Source organism: Neospora caninum, chromosome VIIb, assembly GCF_000208865.1.
Source record: "Neospora caninum Liverpool complete genome, chromosome VIIb".
Classification (NCBI taxonomy): Eukaryota; Apicomplexa; class Conoidasida; order Eucoccidiorida; family Sarcocystidae; genus Neospora; species Neospora caninum.
In genome coordinates this window covers 1,387,306-1,407,939 of record NC_018394.1, presented here as the reverse complement: position 1 = coordinate 1,407,939, position 20,634 = coordinate 1,387,306, and the positions used below count along the sequence as shown (strand labels likewise).

The 20,634-nt window shown below is 52.7% G+C and overlaps 2 protein-coding genes across 2 annotated transcripts; both read left to right on the top strand.

Moving 5' to 3' along the window:
* Positions 1-369: 369 nt before the first annotated feature.
* On the top strand, positions 370-3,534 carry NCLIV_025670 (ATP synthase subunit beta, related; the record flags this gene model as incomplete). The annotated part of the gene is made up of 4 exons (XM_003882762.1): positions 370-748; positions 1,558-1,646; positions 2,024-2,165; positions 2,459-3,534. 4 exons carry the CDS (start codon positions 370-372, stop codon positions 3,532-3,534), a joined length of 1,686 nt encoding a protein of 561 aa, XP_003882811.1.
* Positions 3,535-11,126: 7,592 nt separating this feature from the next.
* Positions 11,127-20,331, top strand: NCLIV_025660 (hypothetical protein; the record flags this gene model as incomplete). The annotated part of the gene is made up of 15 exons (XM_003882761.1): positions 11,127-11,838; positions 12,933-12,948; positions 13,038-13,095; positions 14,075-14,146; positions 14,445-14,492; positions 15,160-15,237; positions 15,880-15,938; positions 16,455-16,686; positions 17,249-17,365; positions 17,705-17,775; positions 18,502-18,569; positions 18,704-18,740; positions 19,149-19,225; positions 19,549-19,673; positions 20,029-20,331. The coding sequence occupies 15 exons, from the start codon at positions 11,127-11,129 to the stop codon at positions 20,329-20,331; spliced, it is 2,073 nt and encodes a 690-aa protein (XP_003882810.1).
* Positions 20,332-20,634: the final 303 nt, after the last annotated feature.

Below are 20,634 nucleotides of genomic sequence, written 5' to 3'. Positions count from 1 at the left end.
TCTATTTCTTCCTGCTGGTTTCCCGCGTTTCCCCCCGTCGTTTCGCTCGTCCCCGTTCTGTTGTGCGCAGGGGGTGTGCACGCGAGCGACTTTCCAGTGCCACGTGTGGAATCCCCTCACACGTTCATGCTGGCGCCTGTTTCCCCCGCGTTGTCCCTTGGTTTTTTTGTTCACTTTTTCGTTTCTTCTTGACGTCTCTTCTCGCTCCCACCTCGGTTTCGCGGAAGGACGGAGGCGCCTCGAGCGCGCGCGGTTCAGTGAGGGGCTTCCGTACACCTCTCTCGCACAGTGCTGTCTCACCCGTCCTCCCCCTGTGCTTTGTCACCAGAGAGAAACTTTCGTGTGTCTGCCTGGAACGCTTCCCGCAAAATGGCGTCTCCTGCGCTCCAAACGTGGTGGCGCACCTTGGCCCGCCTGCCGGGCGTCCAGGCGCGCTCGAACCACTTCGGTCCCCGCGCTCTCGGTCACGGTGCCCGCAGCGTTTCCCCTGCGGCGATGGCCTCGTCTGCCTCGCTGCTGAGCCCTCGATCCTCTTGCCTCCGTTTCCTCTCCTCTGCTGCCCCGAGCGCAAAGAAGCCGGCCAGCGCGGGCACGACCCCGCCGGCGGGCACAAACCTTGGGCGCATCACCCAAGTCATTGGAGCCGTCGTCGACGTCCACTTTGACGAGCAGTTGCCTCCGATTCTGAACAGCTTGGAAGTCCAGGGGCACTCAAACAGACTCGTCCTCGAGGTGGCTCAGCACTTAGGTACGCGCCGGAAAAAAAACGCAAGCTGTGTTTCAGTAAGGGCGATTCGGATGTCTCGCCACAACACACACACATTCGCACCGGAAACCTGCGCCGTTCGCGTCACAGACTCGGGGACTGGGGGACCGAACCGTTCACGCTGCAGCTGCGCAAGTGCCGGTTGTGTGCGACGGCTGCTCGGGGCTGAACGTCGGGCGTACGTACACTTTGTGTGTCGAGCAGCGAGTGCGTCCGAAATCCATCAACGTGAACATACGCGCGAAAATGCCCCGGCTCACAGTCACCCTTCTGCGTCAACGCGTGGAGTTCACCTGAATTTGTGCTGGAGGGTCTTTTTTGTGCTCCGTTTCAAGCGTCGTGTTTTCGTGCACGCGGACCAGGGAAGATTTTCAAGTGGTTCACACCCGCAGGTGGCGGAATGCGCGTTTGGGTACAGAAGAGAACTTGGGGCCGTGACGATGTAGACGTCGTGCCTAGACATGATGTGCACTGGTTCCCTTTTTTGCGTTCAAAAGCGTTTCCAAAAAGAGTGGAGAGCAAATCTCCGTGTGCGGGGCTTCTTCGCAAAGAAACTGGTTTCGTCACGCTCGGCACCAAGGCTAGCCGACAACTCTTGCAAAAGTGTGCGCGCTATTAAGGCATCTGGCCGACTGATTCTGCGCCATCATGCCCAGCGCAGGTTGCGGTCGACAGATCTTGGAATCCCGGGGCCGTAGCGGTTTCGGGTATTTCCAGGACAGGATGTGCAGTGCTGTCCTCTCCTGAGGAATGCTTGTGGATTTCCGCGACTGTCCGCTTGCTCTCTCCAGGCGAAAACACCGTCAGGACGATTGCCATGGATGCCACTGAGGGCCTTGTGCGCGGGCAGAAAGTCGTTGATACTGGCGCCCCCATTCAGGTGAGAGACCCCGCGAGAGGGAGTTTTCAATTTTCCAAGGGAGAGTCCCCAGAGGCAGTGCATGCGCCTGCCTTGCGCCATTCGGAACAATTTTGAGGGGGGACTCAGCTTCTGGGTCTTTCCGAGATGGTCAGAAAGAGGGTAAACTCATGTGAATTCGTCCTGAATCGATGCAACCCTCCCGAGGGAGGTCCATGCTTGGCCAGAGAGCAGAGTACGCGTACACGCTGGGGACTCGTCTGACGTTTGCACGTGTAGAGCTGCCATGTATATCGAGGCTCTTCACTGCGCCCCAATCGCAGAACGTTTCTCGGGTCCATCGTCTCTGGAGCTGTTTCAGTTTGTCTTGGATCTCCGGTCTCTCTCTTTCCCTTCAGGTGCCCGTTGGCGTTGAAACCCTCGGGCGCATCATGAACGTTATTGGAGAGCCTGTGGACGAGTGCGGACCGGTGCCCGCGAAGAAGACTTACTCCATTCACCGTGCCGCTCCGCTCTTTGCTGACCAATCGACCGAGCCAGGTACTGTGCGTGTGTGCTAGCGACGCGCTTTGCCGTAAAACGCTTTGGTACTCTCTTGTCAAGCGCCGCACGCACGGTTGCTGTCGGTGGGCAGTTTTCAGGCAGGCACGAAACGGAGCGCTGTGTGTGTGTGTGCGGTGGGAGACTTGGTGTTTGGCTTCGCTTCCGAGGGCTGCAAAAACAAACCCGGGAGGATTTCTGACGGCGAGTTCTCAATTATCGCCCAAGGCGGCGTTTTTCCTGCGGCATCGTGAACCGGGGCGCCGTTTTTCGTGGTTTCTTTTGCTCTCCAGGCCTTCTGCAGACGGGCATCAAAGTCGTGGATCTCCTGGCCCCGTACGCAAAGGGCGGCAAGATCGGTCTCTTTGGGGGCGCAGGAGTCGGAAAGACAGTGCTGATTATGGAGTTGATTAACAACGTCGCGAACAAGCACGGCGGCTTTTCGGTGTTTGCTGGCGTCGGCGAGAGGACCCGCGAGGGGAACGATCTGTACCACGAAATGATGACGACCGGGGTGATTAAGAGGAAGAAGCTGGAAGACGGCAAGTTCGACTTCACTGGATCCAAGGCGGCGCTGGTGTACGGACAGATGAACGAACCGCCTGGGGCGCGCGCGCGTGTTGCGCTGACGGCGCTCTCGGTCGCCGAGTATTTCCGCGACGAACAAGGCCAAGATGTGTTGCTCTTCATCGACAACATCTACCGCTTCACTCAAGCGGGCTCGGAAGTGTCGGCGCTGCTCGGCCGCATTCCCAGTGCCGTCGGCTATCAGCCGACGCTGGCGACAGATCTCGGCCAGCTGCAGGAGCGCATCACCACGACGAAGAAGGGTTCGATTACTTCCGTACAGGCCGTGTACGTGCCGGCAGATGACTTGACGGATCCTGCGCCCGCGACTACCTTCGCCCATTTGGACGCCACGACTGTGCTGTCTCGACAGATTGCGGAGCTGGGTATTTACCCGGCCGTTGACCCTCTGGACTCCACCAGCCGCATGCTGGCTCCGGAGATTGTGGGCCAGGAGCACTACGACACGGCCCGCGCGACGCAGAAGCTGCTGCAGGACTACAAGTCTCTGCAAGACATCATCGCCATTCTGGGTATGGACGAGCTCAGCGAAGAGGACAAGCTGGTCGTCTCGCGAGCGCGAAAGATCCAAAGGTTCCTCTCGCAACCCTTCACTGTGGCGGAAGTCTTCACCGGCAAACCCGGAAGATTCGTCGAACTGCCCGAAACCATCAAGAGTGCACAGACGATCCTCCGTGGCGAATGCGACGACTTGCCTGAAATGGCCTTTTACATGTGCGGTGGCCTCGAGGAAGTGCGGTCGAAGGCTGTGAAGATGGCCCAAGAAGCGGCCGGAAAGTAAATTTGAAGCGGATGCTGGAAACGTTTGGATACACGCGTGCGGAGGGACGGCGCAGGTGGTGTGGACACAGACACACAGGGGCTACCGGAGAGCCGCAGAGAGGAGAGCAGGAAGGCCGCGCCGCTCTTTGCGTTTGAGGCGCACGGCCATCCTCGAAAAAGAGCGGTGGACGTGCCCTCACGGCTGCTTCCGAATTTGTCGACTGCTTGTTTGAAGCCACACCATGTTCTCTAGGATTTGTGCCGCATGGCGTAGGAGTGAGTGTTTGTGGAAACGCGTGCGTTGAGATACCGAACTTCCTATACCTTTGTGGACTCGCAGCGTTGCCTGTCCGCAGGAGGCTGCCTCTCTCTGCCCGGCTCACGTCGCACCTTGTAACTTCGCGGCCAGAGCGAAGCGCCGGCTCAGCGAGGATAACTCCTCCTACGATGGGCCGTTTATTCTACTAGCCTCTGAGGAGTCCTCTCCCCCCGCAGTTAATACGACTGGTGGCAGTAATCCATATAGATACTACGCCGCAAATACAACCGGTAGAAGACCGTGTAGTATATGTCAGCGAGTGTTCTGGGTTTCTGGACATGGCCAGTGCACGAACTCCAGCGGGTCGCACAGAACGCTCGTTCGCCAAGTGTTTACACATCGATCGTCGCTGACGCGTTCCACAAACTCGAACACTTTTCTGCAGGCGGAAGTATCGGGGTATCATCATCCGTATCGACCACTTTCCGGAATTGTACGTCTGTAGTTCTTTCCCACCTCTTTCCCCGTGGAAAGCGCAAGAGCAGTGGGGAAGCACATTCGCGAGACAGCTTAGGAAGGCAACGGACTTCCCTTCAGTGTGTTTTCTCGGCGGATCGCCGCCGCGACTCACCGGCGAAAAGCAAAAGTTCACCGGCAGGGACGTTTCAATGGCCACCAAGCCCTCGAACGCGTGGAACGGTCTTCACGCTCAGAGAGGAGGGGTTACAGTACGCGCTCGTTCCAACCTCTGTGGACCCGACGTGGACACCCTTCTGGTGGAAGGTTTCATTTTTCCACTCTACGGATTGCCGAACAGATTCCGAAACGCGTTTTACAACGGATCTCTTCTCGTGCAACTCTGCACTGCGTCTTTTTGCGAGCAGATTTGGGTTCATCTGGTCACCTTTTGAGTTCGTGGAACCTGCGCACCTCTCTCAGATCATTCACCTGAGCCAACCCCGGACAGGGCGGGGTTTTTCTTCCAGTGGCCAGGCGTTTTTCAGCAAGACAGAACGAACTGTGTCTTGTCAGCGCAAATCGGTCTAGCGATCCTTTACTCCACAACAGGCGACGGTCTGTGCTCTCCGGCGAAACCCGAAAAACAGATTTTTTGTGTGTGTAGATCAGGGGGAAAGCCGATTTCGACACCCCCCCTCTTGACGGAAATGCCGTCTCTGGGCTTACTTCGCGTTCCCTTGTAAGCTGAGCACTCTAGGTGGCGTCACTTCACAGGAGCGTGACGGTCTTCATTTGTCGGAGCGGTCCAAGCAAGGAAAACGCGTGTTCAGAGAAGACAGATATACACGTCTGAGAGGTTGCCGAGTCGATACCGCGAGTGCGCGCGCGCGAGGAGGCGGAACAGGGCGGGGAACAGAAGTTCTTTTCTCCTAAGGGAACCCGCTTTTTTTCTTGGTCTCTCTTCTTTTCATTTTTAGTGCTTGCTGCTTTCTCTTCGTCTTTCCGGGCATTTTTAGACAGCCCATCGTCCTTCGCGTGTGCGTTGTCGAAGAAGCCCGCGAACGGGAAAAGACTTTGACTGTTTTCCGCGGAAGACCCGCCGTCGTTTTCCCAAGTTGCTTCGTTCAACCTCCCAGGTTCCTTCTTTTCCGAGTTTCCCGCTCTGATATGGCTTGCCAAATTACGCGCCGAAGCGCGGTCGAAGAGCGACGAAACAGACAGAGAGCGCCTGCATACGACCGATCTTTTTCTCTCGAGGGGGGCGAGAGCGCGCAGCTGGCGCGTGGATTTGTCTTGCTTAAGAAAAGGAGACCGACTCGAAAAAGCCCGCGCACATTGCGCACAACTAGACTGTCTTTTCGGCTTTCTCGTGCTGGACTCTAGGCAAATCGCTTTGGCAGAAATTCTCTCGAAAACCCGAAACCCTCAGAGGGGGGAACTCGCGCGGGGCGTGTCTCGTCGGCCGAACTAGCGCCTTTTGTGTCCTCTCGAGAAGACAAGAAACGCTGTGCGGTTCCACGCGCAGAGCCTCCTCTCCCCCCCTTCGACTCAGAACGTCTCTTCTTCAAATTCGAGGCTCCCTTTGTGTTTCCTCCTTTCGCCCTTCTCTTTCCGATCCTCTGTCGCTCCACGTGAATTTCCACCAAAGGTTTTGCCAACCGCCGGATAGGCCTCAGTCGTGCCGGGTTACCTCCTCTGCAGCTTGTCTTTTCCCAGTCCTTCCCCAGAAGCACCGGTTCTGCTTCGCGGGATCTCTGCCTTTTCCAGATCTATCCTTTTCCGCCCTCGGGCACTCTGTGCATCCTCTCCGCTCCTTCCCGTGCTGTCGACGCTCCCGAGGCTCTTCCCGTCTGGGGCCCAGCAGCCGGGTTTCTGACCGAGTGCAGAGTCGCATCATCCGCACTCATGCGCAAAAGTATTTGCTTTAGTTTCCACGTCACCTTGGACAGCTTCTACGGTCTGTTCTCTGGCTCCGCCGCCTCCCTGTTTCCTCTAAAGAAGAAGAGAGCCCTGGATATGCGTCGAATCGCGCGGCGCTTTCCACGTATCCGCCCAAATACAATTGCACTCATCGAGACCTGTGCACAGGACAAGCTAAAAGTTAAACACAGGGAGATACATCTCCGTCTGTATCTCCCCACATATATCTAAGTGACGGGGTGTATAGGTAGGGAGCTGTAGGGTCAAGATGGCGTCTGGATCCAGTGATTTGTTTGTAAAGTCTTTGAGGAGCAACACGTCCGCCGTTCGCTCTGCTGGGTCTTCTCGCCCTTCTTCTCGCGTTTTTTCACATTCGCACAGAAATTCGGGTGCTTCCCTCCGACCGTCGCGGGCAGTCTCGCGACCGTCGACCTCTGCTGGCTTCCCAGACACCTCGAAGCCCCTGTCTCGGCTGAACCCGAACGCAGCTTCTGTCTGCGGAGCTTCGCTGAGGAAAACGGACCAGAGAACGTCTGAGTCTTTCGCTCTTCGGCGCGAAGCTTCCGCGTCGCCGGCCGTTCCCTCTCGCACGCCCTCGCCGTCTTCCCCCGCTGTATCTCTGCCTCGCCTGGCGTCAGACTCGGCGCCGCCTGAACACGAATCCGCGCGACAGGAAACCCGCACAAACGCCCGTCGAGTGCCTTCTCTCTCTCCGAATTCGCTTCCTTCCACGGCATGCGGAAGACGCGAGCAGGAGACGCCCCTTGTGGACTGGCAGCAAGGCTGCCGCTACGTCGAAAAAAACAGAAACGAAGGAAGAGGAGACCTCAACAAAGGGTCAACCCGTGACGCAGGAGGAAGAGCTGAAGAGCTCGAGGGACAGCGAGATGCAGAGTTCGGTCCTTCATCTCGTGGACGCCTCTCTTCCTGTCTCCGACGTGGCGAGGACGAATTGAGCTCGGCTGCCTCGCCGAGAAGAGACAGCGAAGAAAGTTTTCCTTCCCCCCGCTTTTCCCGTCGATTGCCTCCTCTCAGACGGCTTCCGTCCCGCGAATCTGCTTCGCCGTCGCTGTCTTCGCTTCGTTCGTCGTCCTCGCTCGCTTCGCCTTCTTCTCCCTCAAGACCCAGCGTTCCTGCCGTTCCCACAGCCTCGCGCCTCTCTCAGGCTATCGCGTCTCCAGTCTCGTCTGTCTCCTCGCCTCAGTCGCAGTCGGGTTCCCCCCGGTCTCTCAGTGGACATCGAAGGGACTCTCCAGAAGACCGTCTCAGATCTCCCGGGTGTTCGTCACGCTCTCGCTTGCTTTCCGCCTCTGTTGCGGGAGAAAACAACTCGGAGCTGCGCGCAAGAACCTCGCAGAGAAAACCCGAGAAGAGCGCTCTCTGCCCGGCTCCTCCGAGGGGTGTCTCCTATCGCGCCCCTGTCTCCGAAGAGACAGCAGAGACACCCCCGAAGGGACAGCCGGGGACTCGCCTCCGGGAGAGAGCGCTCGAAGGCGCGAGAGAGGATGAGAATGGAACGGCGTCTGAACACCGGGAAGGGCGGAGATCCCAGAGGAGCGGAGACGGCAGATCAGAGACCGAAGTCGCCCCTCGGCATGCGCGTCGCTGCGCTTGCTGCACTGGACCGTCAGACGGAAACCAGGCTCGGCGTGGCCAGGAGGGAAACCTCTGGAAGGGAGCGGATGCTCTCGAGAGGAAGCTGTCGAAGAAAGGGAGACCCGAGAGAACGGCTGACCAGCTAGTCAACGAGTTGTACGACAAGTGGGTATTCCTCCGGGGTGACCCGCGGAGTCTCTCTGGAGAAGTTTACGCCAGAGCGCTCTTGTCTGACGTGGAGGGTTTCCACGACGAAAAAGAACGAATCCGAAACAGGGGAGGGAGTACATACACTGCCCGTTCTGGTCCGCTTTTGCCTCTGCATGCACATCTCTTCTGTGTTGGGTGGAAGGACCGGAGACCATCGGAACGCCCAGAGAGACACTTGCAGGGACAGAAAAGGACATCGACAAACCGGCCCCACGCGTAGAAAACGACACACCCACGCTTAGAAAGATTTCTCAAGATTTACTGTCCAATCTGTGTGCCACACACACTTGACAAATATTTGCATGCGCGGCGGGCAAAAAGGGGAAAAGGAATTCTGTGACCTGAATGCACACATAAGCACGTGGCAGCATCCAATCCATAGTCTCACGTATATCTCTACTCTAAATACATTTATATATGTATATATATCTGTATATATATTTTACATATATATGTATATATATGTGAATGTGGTTGCCTGTGTGGTTGTAACTTTAGTTACTCGTGAACCTGTTTGGCAGGTGTATGGGGACTCAGAATCTCGGATTTCCTTTCGGCCTGTTGTACAGGCATCGCGAGGGCCTTGCTCGAAGACAAGTGCTGAAGTCGATTCTCGAGGAGGAACAGGTGAGATTTTCTGTGTCTGCCAGTCTGTCTCTCCAACGGACGATGACACTGCTCTCACGCGTAGGCTGTGGCCTCGATCTCTCCACAGATGCCTGTTTTTCGAACGTTTTGTGTTTCCTCGGCATGTAACGACCGCCACTTCGCAGTCTCCAGTGTCTCGTTCTTTCTGCTGGAGTCTTCTTTCCTCTCGCCACCCTTCAGCGTGTGCAGCTGCCTGGAAAGGTTCACTGCCATCTCTTTTCGTGAGGCGTCCGTTCCTTGTGCTGGCCTCTTCTCGAACGCGCAGATGAAAGCGTGCTCCTTTCGCCCTCGAATCAACTCCAGGTGAGGCCTCATACCCTTCTCCCTCTTGCTCCTCACCTAATATACATACAGATGTGCATGCATATAAATATATAGGTACATACGTACACACGTCAGCAGAGTCGTATCTCTCTCTATATATATCTGTATATCTGTCTGCATATAGATATAGGTGACGCTATGTATGTGTATCCCTCGTGCTTGGGACTGGACGACGCGAATGCGGCAGGAGTCGGTCATGAAACATTTCGCGCGGTTGCCGCCAGTGCCGAGCGGTGCGTCCGAATGTAAGGGCTGCATGCACATAAACCAGGATGCGTGCACGCACCCGTGCTCGGGGCACCACGAGAGAGCTCCGTTCTTGCCGCTGTCGGACTCAAGCTTTGAAGGGCGACAAATGCATTCTCCAGTTTTCCCACATGCACATATACACATGCACATACACACACTCAACCACTTACACACCAATTTATATATATATATATATTTCTTTGTTTGCATCCGTGCATTGACATGTGTATCTGTAGCAAACAAGTAGATGCATGCACGGAGGGTTCAGTGGGGCTGGCGCCTGTGAAACCTAAGGGAAAACGAGAGAGAGAAGTGCAGGACGAGAGTCAAATCTCTTTCTTACAGAACGCCCCCGCGACGGGCGGGAACTCAAGCGCCTCTGCCAGCGCACGAGCGACTGCATGCAGAAGCGAAGAAGAAACACGACTCTGTTTCTCGAACGCAAGACCTTCTCGGCCTCATTGAGACCAGCAGCTATTCGTACAGACCAGTCGTAAGCTCCACAGACACTTGGGCGCCTCCCCGCTTCGCTGTCGCTGTGTCGCATCCTCACAAGGCTCTCCGAGGCGTCTGCGAAGCTTCAACGTGTCTCGTGTATCCCACGCCGGTGCATGCAAAGTTCAATCGGAAATATGCGTAGCTGCACATATACGTGTCTCCAAATGTACATCCTTCTTCATGCGCTTATGTATGCATACGCGTGCCTATCTCAATTTGCATCACTCTACATCTCGCACCACTTCTCTCTCTATTTACCATCTCTCTATACATTTATATGCAACTGTATAGGGAAGCATGTACATATCTGCACACAAATATGTAGGTCACGATGTATCTGGATTTAGGTGACATCTCTAGCTATCTATATGCGCCTATCTCTCTACATTCCATCTGCATGTGTAGATGTATATCTGTGAGTATGTACCTAAATATTTACACGCAAGGATATTTGGATACGGATACATATATAGACGTTTTATGTCTACACGCTTGTTTAAAGATTTCGAAGTGGAGAGGTTTGTCGCAAGGCAGCTAGATCCGCCAGGTGGGGTCTCCCCTTCAGGTTTCCAGCGCTCGAGACGCCCCGACACATCGATGAAGGTGCTGCCGAATCTTTTGTCACACTCTCTGTGCCTGCACAGTCTTTAAGTGCTTCAGGCAACTTGTGTAAACCGTTTCTTGGTCTCTCCGCAATATAGGGTTGACCGCCTTGGCTCTTCGTTTTCTGTCGGTCTGCCGTCTAGACACCCCGAGGAGGGTTCGGCAACTTGTCTTTCACTCCCTGTTTCTTCTGCTTTCTGTGGCATGTGAGCAGATCACTTCGCATCCTTCCCTGTCTTCGCGACACGTCCCTCTGCATCGGCGAGTAGGCTGCTTTCTGTCTCCCTGCGCACGCGAAAAGAGGACTGGAGGCTCGAGGGAAGGGACGAGGAAGATCGCGACGTTCTCTCTGCGGGCGACGATTCGAGAGAAGGAAAGAGATAATCGCCGCTATTCGCGAGAGAGACAGTCGCCAAGCACACATTTCTTGCGTTATCCGCATGCACGACCTCCACAATCCATCTTACGCAATCCTATATATAGATATATGTGGTGTCTTTCTGAGTTACAAAGGAATGCATTGAACGTCCCTGTCTGTGCTTTTGAGAGTGCACAGATATGGATTTACAGTCTCTTGTAGCGTTTTTTGAGGATGTTTGTGACTTCCCACAAGTTCTTGCGTGACACTTTTCGTGCTCTCTCTCTCTCTCGCTATTTGTCATGTGTAAGGAATACCGGAGGAGAAAAAAGGGAGGTGTGCATATATGTGCTTCTCCGCGTTTCTTTTTTCTTCAGTTGGACTGTCTTCGTTTCGTCTGTCTGTCGTTCGCTGCGCAAACGCGTGCACGCCTCTTGCTGCTCAGGTCGAAGAAGAAATCGCGAGAAAACAAATCTCTCTGGAGAAAATGGAAGAACAGCAACGAGACGCTGAACTCTCACTCTGCACATTTGCGCCTCAAATTCTCTCTAGAAGTCGGATCCTCGCTTCCCGAGAAAAGAAACCTCGCCCATCTTCTTCGTCCTCTTCTTCGTCTTCTTCGTCCTCTTCTTCGTCTTCGTCTTCCTCTTCCTCTTCTTCGTCGTTTGCTCGTTGCGATCCGCCTGCGCTGGAGAGGCGCAGAAAAGGGAGCCAGTCTGAAGGCAGTTCGTTGCTGTCTTTGCTAGAGTCGAAGCCGCGCCCGTGTCCCGCAGAGAACCCCGTTTTCCTTTCGTCTTTCGCGAAAAAGACTGAAGAGACGCTCCAGGTTGAGGCGGAAACGTCCGCGTCTCGGCAGGCTGACGCCAACGGATCGCGCGACGGCGAGAGGAAGAAGGACGAGGAAGAGGAGAGCGAACGTTTCGAGAAGTGTCTTAGCGACATGATTCTCGGGAGAAAACGAGACAAGACGCAGCGCACTTTGGTGCCTCAGCGAGAGAAAGGCAGCGCAGAAAACTCACCTTCTGTTCGGGTTTTTTTCGATTTCCTCGAGAAAGGGAAACAGAGTCACAAGGCGCACCTCTGTGTTCGAGCGTCTGTCGCGTCGAGGCCAAATCGCAGTGCGATTGTTTCTGGAAGAAGAGGCGAAGACGAAGAAGGAAAGGCGACACGACACGGAAGTGGCGAAACGCGAAAAGAAGGTAAACACATGCAGGAAGTGGATATCGGAAAAAGCAAACGAAAGAACTACCTTTTGTGCTGACTTAAACGCACACACATGTCCAATTTTTTGTATACACGGCGGTACACAGGTGTGGATCAGTCGATAAATATGCATATTTGCGTCGAGTACTGTGTGCATGTACAAATATGTAGTATATTAATAAAATGTACACATATTTCTACAAAACGCAGGAGCTCTCTTCGCTCTTCTCTTTTGAGTCTTGTTCTTGATTCTTAGGAACCAAAAGGGGAAGGGGAAAGATACAAAAGGAAATTGAAAAGGCACCAGGGAGTGATAGAGATAGCACGAGAGACTTCGCGATAGAGAGAAGAGCGAGAAAGAGATAGATGCAGATAGAAACATTGGGTGGGAGAGAGGGAGAAAGAGATAGATGCAGATGGAGCAGTAGGGAGAGGTAGCACGAGAGGAGGAAGAGAAAAGAGAATGCGAAAACGCATCCAAGGCTTTTGGGGTGCGAGAGTGAGGAGCAATGTCGTTACGCGTGAAGACGCGCTGCTCTACCATCGAGTTGTGCGTTTCTTTTTTTCTCCAGGCGCATTCCTTTCTGCTTTCTCAGCTGGTCCGAGCCGCCGTTCTCAATCGTCTCTGCCTCTTCCTCCCTTCGAAGAAAGGCAAGTGGAGAGCTGAAGCATCACAGCACGTGAGAACGTGTGCTATTTTCTCTCGCCCGTTCTTTCCGAAACCATGTGTCCCTCTCGCTTTGCCGAGCCAAACGCTGTCACGACCGGTTCTGTCGAACCGGTCGTGACAGCATCCATCTCCCTCTCACCCTATCTCTTATTCGCTGTGTGTCTGCGACTCCCTCCACCTGCGTTTTTTCTCTTCGCCTCTCTTTTCTCTCTTCCCATTTATCTCTCCAGGAATATATCTCCAGTTACCTATCTCTCGATCAAACGCTTTTTATGTCTACTACTCTCGATATTTCACTTTCCTGTTTCCTGTCGATCTCTATCTCTCATCCTGTCTGTCTCTCTCTTCCTCATTGTCTCGCTTTATATTTATTTGCCTCGCTGTCGCTCTCTTCCGAGCTTCACACTTTTTTCTCTTCAGTTTTCTCCCAAGGCGCGTGAGAAAAAGGCTCTGTTTCCAGAACAGCTGATGACCTCCTTTTCTGGCGACAGTTCCTTTCCTCCTTTCCCTCTGGTGTGTTTTCAGACTGGCGTTTTACTCTTTCGTCAAAACAAAGCGACGGGAGCTCCTCCGGCGAAAGCTGGTAAGTCTTCAAGGGAGGAAAGGAAACCACTCTCCCTTCTCGTGGATCTACGAATTAGGCGGACGCATGCAGGGATGTCTCTGTGCAAAATCGTCTCCCTCAATGCGTCATCCTGTCCATGTACTCCTCTACGCACACTTTTGCGCGTATGTAAATCTCTATATAAAGAAGTATCGGCCTTCCAGAAGAGAGCAGGCTACTTGTATCAAGAGCTGTATGTCGGCAAACACTAATACGTATATATCTCTGTGTGTGTATGTCATATACCGGGGAATTCGAGAAATATGTATACATATGTAGATATGTAGATATATACATTCATCTAAATGAAGGGCGAGGGAGGTAGAGATGTAGAGACACACGCAGCTGTATGTACTAGCAATGTGGTGACAAGCATCTAGACAGCATAGAGACATCCTGACATACATAAAAATATGGAGATATGCTACAGAATGACAAATGCGGCCAACCTATATATATATATATATATTTATTTATTTATTTATGTAAATGGAACATTCTATGTTTCTCAGACATGTGCGAAGACGCAGAGATAAGAGACTGTTAGTTACACGTTTGGGCGCGTAAAGACGTGCGGGGGCAGAGAGAGAGACTCGTTTTTATGACGGCTGTTTTCCGCATAAAAAATCAAAAAAACGCGTGTGTTCACCGGCCGTCTCCAGAGTCGCTTTGAGGCAAATCAGACGGTCTCCTCGTTCCACGATTGCTTCCTAGTCCTCTGTTCCGGTTATCAGGAATGTAGGCGACCAATGGTTGCGTTTTCTTCTTTCTCTCGTTCTCTTCCTCTCCGTTCCGACACGACGTTTGGAAGGGAGAACTTGTCACACCAGCTGGGCACCGCGTAGAGGCCAGGGAAGAGAGAGAAGACAGCGAGAGTCGAGAGAGAGAAGAGAACGGAGAGAATCAGGCGAAAGCCCCCGTCAAGATGAAGGCGTCATGTGTTTTTGTCTTTTTTCAGGATCAAGGAGTCGTGACGTTCCGGCCTACGCTGTGCCCCACGACAGAGAAACTTCTTCTTATTCATCCCGATGTAGGGCTGAGGAGAACATCCTTTCTCTCTCCCTTTGCAGCCAAAGTCTTTTTGCATGTTGAGAAGAAATTTCCTTTTCCCGTCTCTGCGTTCTCCCGAAAGAAATCCAGGCATTCGCACATCTACACATGCATATGCACACACGCCTGCACATGCATATACACTAGCGCATGCGTCTGCGTCGATATATACCGCTTGCTCATCTCTACGTTCGTTCGTGTCTATTTTTTTCGAGATGTGAATGCATGTTCTTTGGTAGTTCAGTGATTTGCGTTCACCGGTTCGCTGTGTTTTTCAGCGCCTCTTCGAGACGCCCGACGAGCGATTGCACCGTCTCGCAGTAGAGGTAGGAAGTTTGGGCGATTTTTTCCAGAAACACGTTCGCCCTGCGAATCGTGCTTCCTGTGTGTGTGCCTCCCGTGGGGGAATCGAAAGGCCTAAAGGCTCGGGTTCTTCGGTTTCATCGCTTGAGGCGTGCGGAGCAGTGCGCTGAGAACCGCACCTTCACACGCCGCCCTGACTTGCAAACGTGAACCTAGATCCTTATAACCTGTACAGTTTCCTCTCCGCGTGCATCGATACACACATGCTGCACGCAAACTACAAACATCCTACCCTCACGTATGTATCTACACGTGTCTGTATATATTTGTGTAAATATGGACAAACATGTGTATGAATACATGTGTATGGGCATGCGTTCGTGCCCGTTGTTTTTTCTTTCAATCGTTTCCAGGATAAGAGGGATATGAACGGTCGGAAACGTGGACATTTGTTGGGAATCTAAGACCACAGGCATGTGTGCTTTTTCTTGGTTTTCTGTTAGTCTCCGACGGTTCGTGAAAGCGTGTCTTCTCTCTCTCGCGTTTCCTTCTCTCTGTGAGAATGGCCACGTCGTTTCCGAGCTGGAAGAGGTCTGGGATGCAGCGAAAGAGGTGTTCCTTCTTCCTCACTTTTCTTTCGAGGCTGGTGAATTCTTTCCCATGCTCTCCTTTTTGTTTTCTTCATTTTAGGACGTTGAGAGAAGAAGAAAGAAACAGGCGGCCCTTGCCGAACAGAAACTCTGCCCCTTCACTCCCGAAATCGACGAGGTACAGGCAGAGACTTCCGTCCACGTTTTTTCCTGGAGGCGAAAGAAGGGGGAAGTTTTCCAGAAGATACACAGCTCCGTTGGACCACCTCTCTTGTGTAGGAGTGTGTTTTGAATCTTGTTTCAAATGCATTTGTTGGCATTGGCGTGCACTCGACCAAAGTAGCAAAACCATGTGTCGGGCGCCTCCCTTCCTGAGGGACTGTCTCTGCTTGCTTCACCGTTTCCAAAGAGATTCCTAAAGAATCACTCTGCTGGAGAAAGACCCCGGTGCGCATCGCCAGCGAACACTTTCAAATTCAAATCAATCTCATATACACATCCACCTACATATACATACATATAATATATATATATATATGTATGTATATGAATGTGCATTTGAGTGGACAAGACACTAGGTGTACTGATGGACACGTTGATAAGAGGAGCGAGAAAGAGGACGACAACGAGGCAGGCGGGCTGTCGGCGAGAAACGCTGCGCTCGTTTGTTTCGACTTGTGTTTGAAAAAGAGCCTCTTTTTGTTGACAGACGAGACTTTCCCTTGCGCGTGCACGGGCGCGCATGTCGCACGAACGTGTAGGGATGGCGAGGCCTCTCTGAAAACGCTTCGCTTGGACCCGTGCGTTTCGCCGTTCTCAGGTTTCTCGCAAGATCGCTGAAAAGCAGCACCGGTCCTTTCAGACACTCATCGAAGCCTCGTAAGCAGCCGATCCTTTTTCGGTTTTTCCCAGCTGCATGCGCGCTCTGGCGCTCCCCAAACCGATCCTCGGGGTTTTCCACGTTCTGGGCATCGAGGGGTTTTCCACTTTCTGGGCATCGAGGGGTTTTCCACGTTCTGGGCATCGAGGGGTTTTCCCCTCTAGCGGCCTCTCCAGTGCGGGACAGCGTCTGTGCGCCGACTTCACGAAGCCGTTCCGGCTTGGAAGAAGGAAGGCGAACGCAAGAAGGCAGCAGGATGCAAGATCCAAAGGGAGCGAGAAAATAGCAAGAAGCAAGAAGGTGCGGGAGAAGAAATGAAAGAGGAGCAAGATGAGGGAAACGACACAAGGCATAAGACATCAGGAAGAGGACAATCGCACGGGAATAAACAGATCTCTTTCTTTCGAGAATCTGCAAAGACGGAGGCGACCGAGGCGCCCCAGAAGTGAAGGGGGGCGAACACACGAGAGCGACAAACACGCGTTTTGCTCTTTATATCGCTTTTTGTTCCGCAGAAGATCGCGGCAGGCACCGAAGCACGCAAGAGAATCGAACGGTCTTTATTCGGGAGGCGACGCCTCTCCTTCCCCTTTTCCAACTGATTTTGGGCACGTCTCTTCGCGGGAGACGCCCGAGACAACAGCCTCCTCATCCGTTTCCGCTTCTTTCTGCGACGACAAAGGTGTAGCTTCTTCGCGTCCCTTTGCGCGTTCTCTCTCGAAGACTGCTCGCCTCGACAGACTGCGGGTGAGAGAAAAAAGAAATGTTCGAATATTCCGTCTCTCCCTTTTCTTCTCCCAAGACAGAGAGGGGACCCGCGTCTCTCCAGTGTCAGGCAACACGCGAAGAAGTTTCTGGGGAAGTTTCTGTCTTTCTCGTGGTGTCTTGCGTTAGTTCTCGCTAGCGAAGCTCTGTTCTGGAGCGTCGCTCTCCTCTCTTCACGTGAATGCATGCAACGGGTGTCTAGGGATTCCTCTTGATCCTCGCCAGTGACAATCTTCGCCAGAGGCAGAGAAACGCGGGAGTCTGTTGCGATGTCTCGCGAGGGAAACGTGCCGCGTTTGCCTTTTCACGTTGCAATTCGGTACACGCGTGATGTGTTTCTCCGAGACCAACCCGCGAAGCTCTAAACGTTTTCACCTGCATAGACTCTACGCCCTGCAGAGGGAGTCTTTGATGTGTTTTTCCAACGGAAGTCGTGGCAGTAGGCATAGAAGGCAAGACAAGGCGAGAGACGCTCTGCTCGGCTCGGGCTTTGCTGGCGAGTGATCTGTGTCTATCGTTTCGATTCGTCCTTCCCTGCATGCAGCGCCGCTCGGCGAGTCTCCGAGGAGGCCGAGGGGGATTCGATTTGGCGAAGGACACGAAAGAAGAAAGGAAGAAAAACCCGTATTCGCTTGTGCGATCAACCTTTCATGACATGACGGTGAGAAGCGCTGGAGAAGAGAAGAAAGCGGAGCATGCGTTCGGGAAAGGAGAGAGATGAGAAATGGGAAAAGAATAGAGAGAGGGACAAGCATAGAGAAGGTGAGCGAGACGCAGCCTCTTGGTTCTTTCGAAAGAGTAACCACGAGAAGATGCATATCTGAAGATTCTTGCATCAGTTTTATGCATACGCCCCAACTCCAAAACCTCGAAAACAGGAAGGCGAGACGCCGACGTGCTGTCCTTTCCTCTTTTCACTCTCCGACGCTTCGAAGGTGGAGAGGGAATTCGCACTGTTTGCATATGGTCCCTTTGGCTCCTTCTTTTCTTCACTTTACAGACGTACATGAGGCGCGTCGAGGAGGAAAGAAAGAGAAAGGAGTCCTTCCGACAACGCTACAAGCAACAGCTGTAAGAGAGAGAACGGAAGCCAAAGGGAGGATTGCCGGAGTGCATTCTTTCCATCAGGTTTTTTCGTTGGGGCGGGACCGCTGCCTAGCTGTCTTCGTCTCAGATCCCTTGTTGCTGTCGGTAGAAGATCCCTCATGCACTGAAAGGCTCTTTGATCCTCTCTTCTTTATTGCAAAACCCGTCGCTTTCCAAGCAGTTCAGATGAAACAACAGAAGCGCTGTGTAGGTCGTGAAACAACTCGTTCTCTCTACGTAAATCAATATATATATGTATGAATATATATATGCACAGACGTTTAATATATGCATCTATGGGATGTTTTTAAATGTACGAAGTGCGTTTTGTAGTTGAGGAGGGTGCGACATTTCTCTTTTTGTAGAGGAAGGCGAGTACAAGAAAGAAGAGTTTCGAGGACCCAAAGGCCTCCCCAGGATAGTGCATTTCGATGTGGAAATTATGGCTAGAAATGCATAAAATACAAACATACGCATATATGTACACATAAAAGTCTGTCTGTATGTGTGTATCTGCATGTGTTGAGGTAGAGATTTGCATGCAGCCCTCGTGGTGTGCTACTTCGATTTCACTTTCCCGAGACGTGTTGGGGCCGAATTTGGGGATCGGCGCTACGCATTTGGCGAAGTGTCTTTCTCCAGTGCTTGTCGCCTTCGAATTGCGCGAAAGAGGATCTCTTTTTCCGTCTTTCGTTTCCTTCCTTTGTTCAGGGAAGCAAAGGAAATGGAGGAATGCACGTTCCAACCTCGCCTGCCGCACAGTTTGGAGCCGCCCGTGGGTACGTGAGAAAACACCCTTTTTGTTCGCCTTTCGGTGGTCCCTTTCCTCTCCGAGGTTTGCCCGAGAAAGCGCTCTGCGCCAATCATCTTTTCCGCTTTCGTCGCTCTGTGCTCCGACTGTTTTTGTATGCAGTAGAGCCGTCCTTCTTGGAGGTTAAGGGATTCAACAGGTGCGTTTCTTTCTTCTCTCTTTTCTTTTTTCACCGTAAATATCCCCTGCCTTCTCTCCGTCTTCTCGCCTTCGCCGGGCGCGTGTGGTTTCTTGTTTCGTCGCGACTTTCTTTCCGTTTTGTCTTTCTTCTGCTTCGCGTTCTTCTCTCTTTTAAACCGGCGTGGTCCCTGTGGGCCTTTTTCGCTCTTCCTCTCTTCGACCCCTTCTGTTTCACCGAGAATGAACTTCGATCTTGCCTGCCGAAACCTCTTCTTCTCTTCTCTCAATAAATGCCTACATATATATGTATATATATATATATATATAGCCATGGATAAAGTCGTATACATGCGTGCGTATGTATGTATGTATGTATATATATATATATATGAATGCATTGATGGGTTTTTGTGTTCCTTGTGCGTAGGTTTATTGAACTCCGTTTGCTTGCGCAGAAGAAAGAGGAGGAAAAGCGGCGGCGCGAAGTCGAGGTCTTTGGCGCGAGTAAGTGCTTGGGTTGGGGGCATACAGGATGCCACAGAAGAGAGAAACGGGAGAGAGAAAATCCGAAGGATAATGAAGCAAAGAGAAGCCGAGATCGCCGGATGCGCGGCGGATGCCATGGAGGGCGAGAGAGAGAGAGAGACGCCTGGGGGAAAGAATCGAGAGAGAGGTCGGGGGGGGGGGGGGAAGGAGTGTGTAGAAAACCGCGAAAAAAGTTGAGTGCGGATCACACCGCAAGGAAAGGGCGTCCACACACCGTCCGCTCCCCTTTTTCGCGCGCGCGCATGCACGAGAAGAGAGCAAACGTTTGCGGTTTCTTCCAGGCCTCGGATCTCCACGGAAGGTCACATGCCGCACGAACCTCGTCGGCATCTCAGTGCCCGACTGGGACACCCTCCCTGCAGAGAATTTCAACGGCAGCGAGAAGGCGAAGAAACCCTCGCGCGCAGTAAGAAAAAGGACAGAGAGGAAAGAGAGAAACCGGAGGGAGATTCCGAACGAGCAACTCTGAAGAGAGAGCGTTGAGCAGGCGGGGCAACGAAGCGATGCTTTTTCACAGGCTTCGAGAACGAGACAAGGACGCTCGTTTCTCATTTTCCATTCTCTCTTTATTGTGTTCCCTTTGCTCCCCCTGATTCCTTGCTGTCTCTTTTCTCTTGTCTCTCTTCTGCCTTTCCTGTTCTCCTCTCTTCTCTCCTCTATCTATGGCCTCTTGTCTCTCTTCTTTCTCTTCTCCTCCTTTCTATTGTCTCTTTTTTCTCGTGCCTCACCTCTTCTCTTCCTCTTGTTTGTCTTTTCTTTAGCGGGGCGAATCCAAGGCGCGAGGCGCGAAACAGTCGCAGACTCGCGCCTCCCGCCAGGCGTGCGACGATCTGCATGCGTTTGGAGATTCTCTGGAAGCGAAGCGTCGCTTCCAGGCGTTCGAGAAGGAATTCGAGGCCTTTTACGACGGCACAGAGTCGCCGGGTATCTCTTCGCTAGCCCCGACTCTGAAGAATCGCAAGAACCGCTCAACTGCGGAAGAGAGAAAAAGTGTCTCACCCACGAGAGCTCAGAGCTGCGCTACCAGTTCTCCCACGCTGCGGGGCAAGGCGGCAAGCAGCTGAAAACGCGTTCCTGAAGAAATGCAGACAACTTCCTCCTCTGTCGCTTCTTAACAGTCTGCCTCTTCGCGGTGCCTATGCACTGAACCTCTCCTGCAATATGCCCCGATCCTCTGACAGAGTCTGTGCCCATCCATGAACCTCGCAGAGCGCATATACATATCAGCTGTATTCTTACATATGCACTTATATATATATGCATATGTGGTTCTTACATATGCACTTTTGAATATCCATATCAACTCTATTCTTACATATGCACTTTTGAATATCCATATCAACTCTATTCTTACATACGCACTTTTG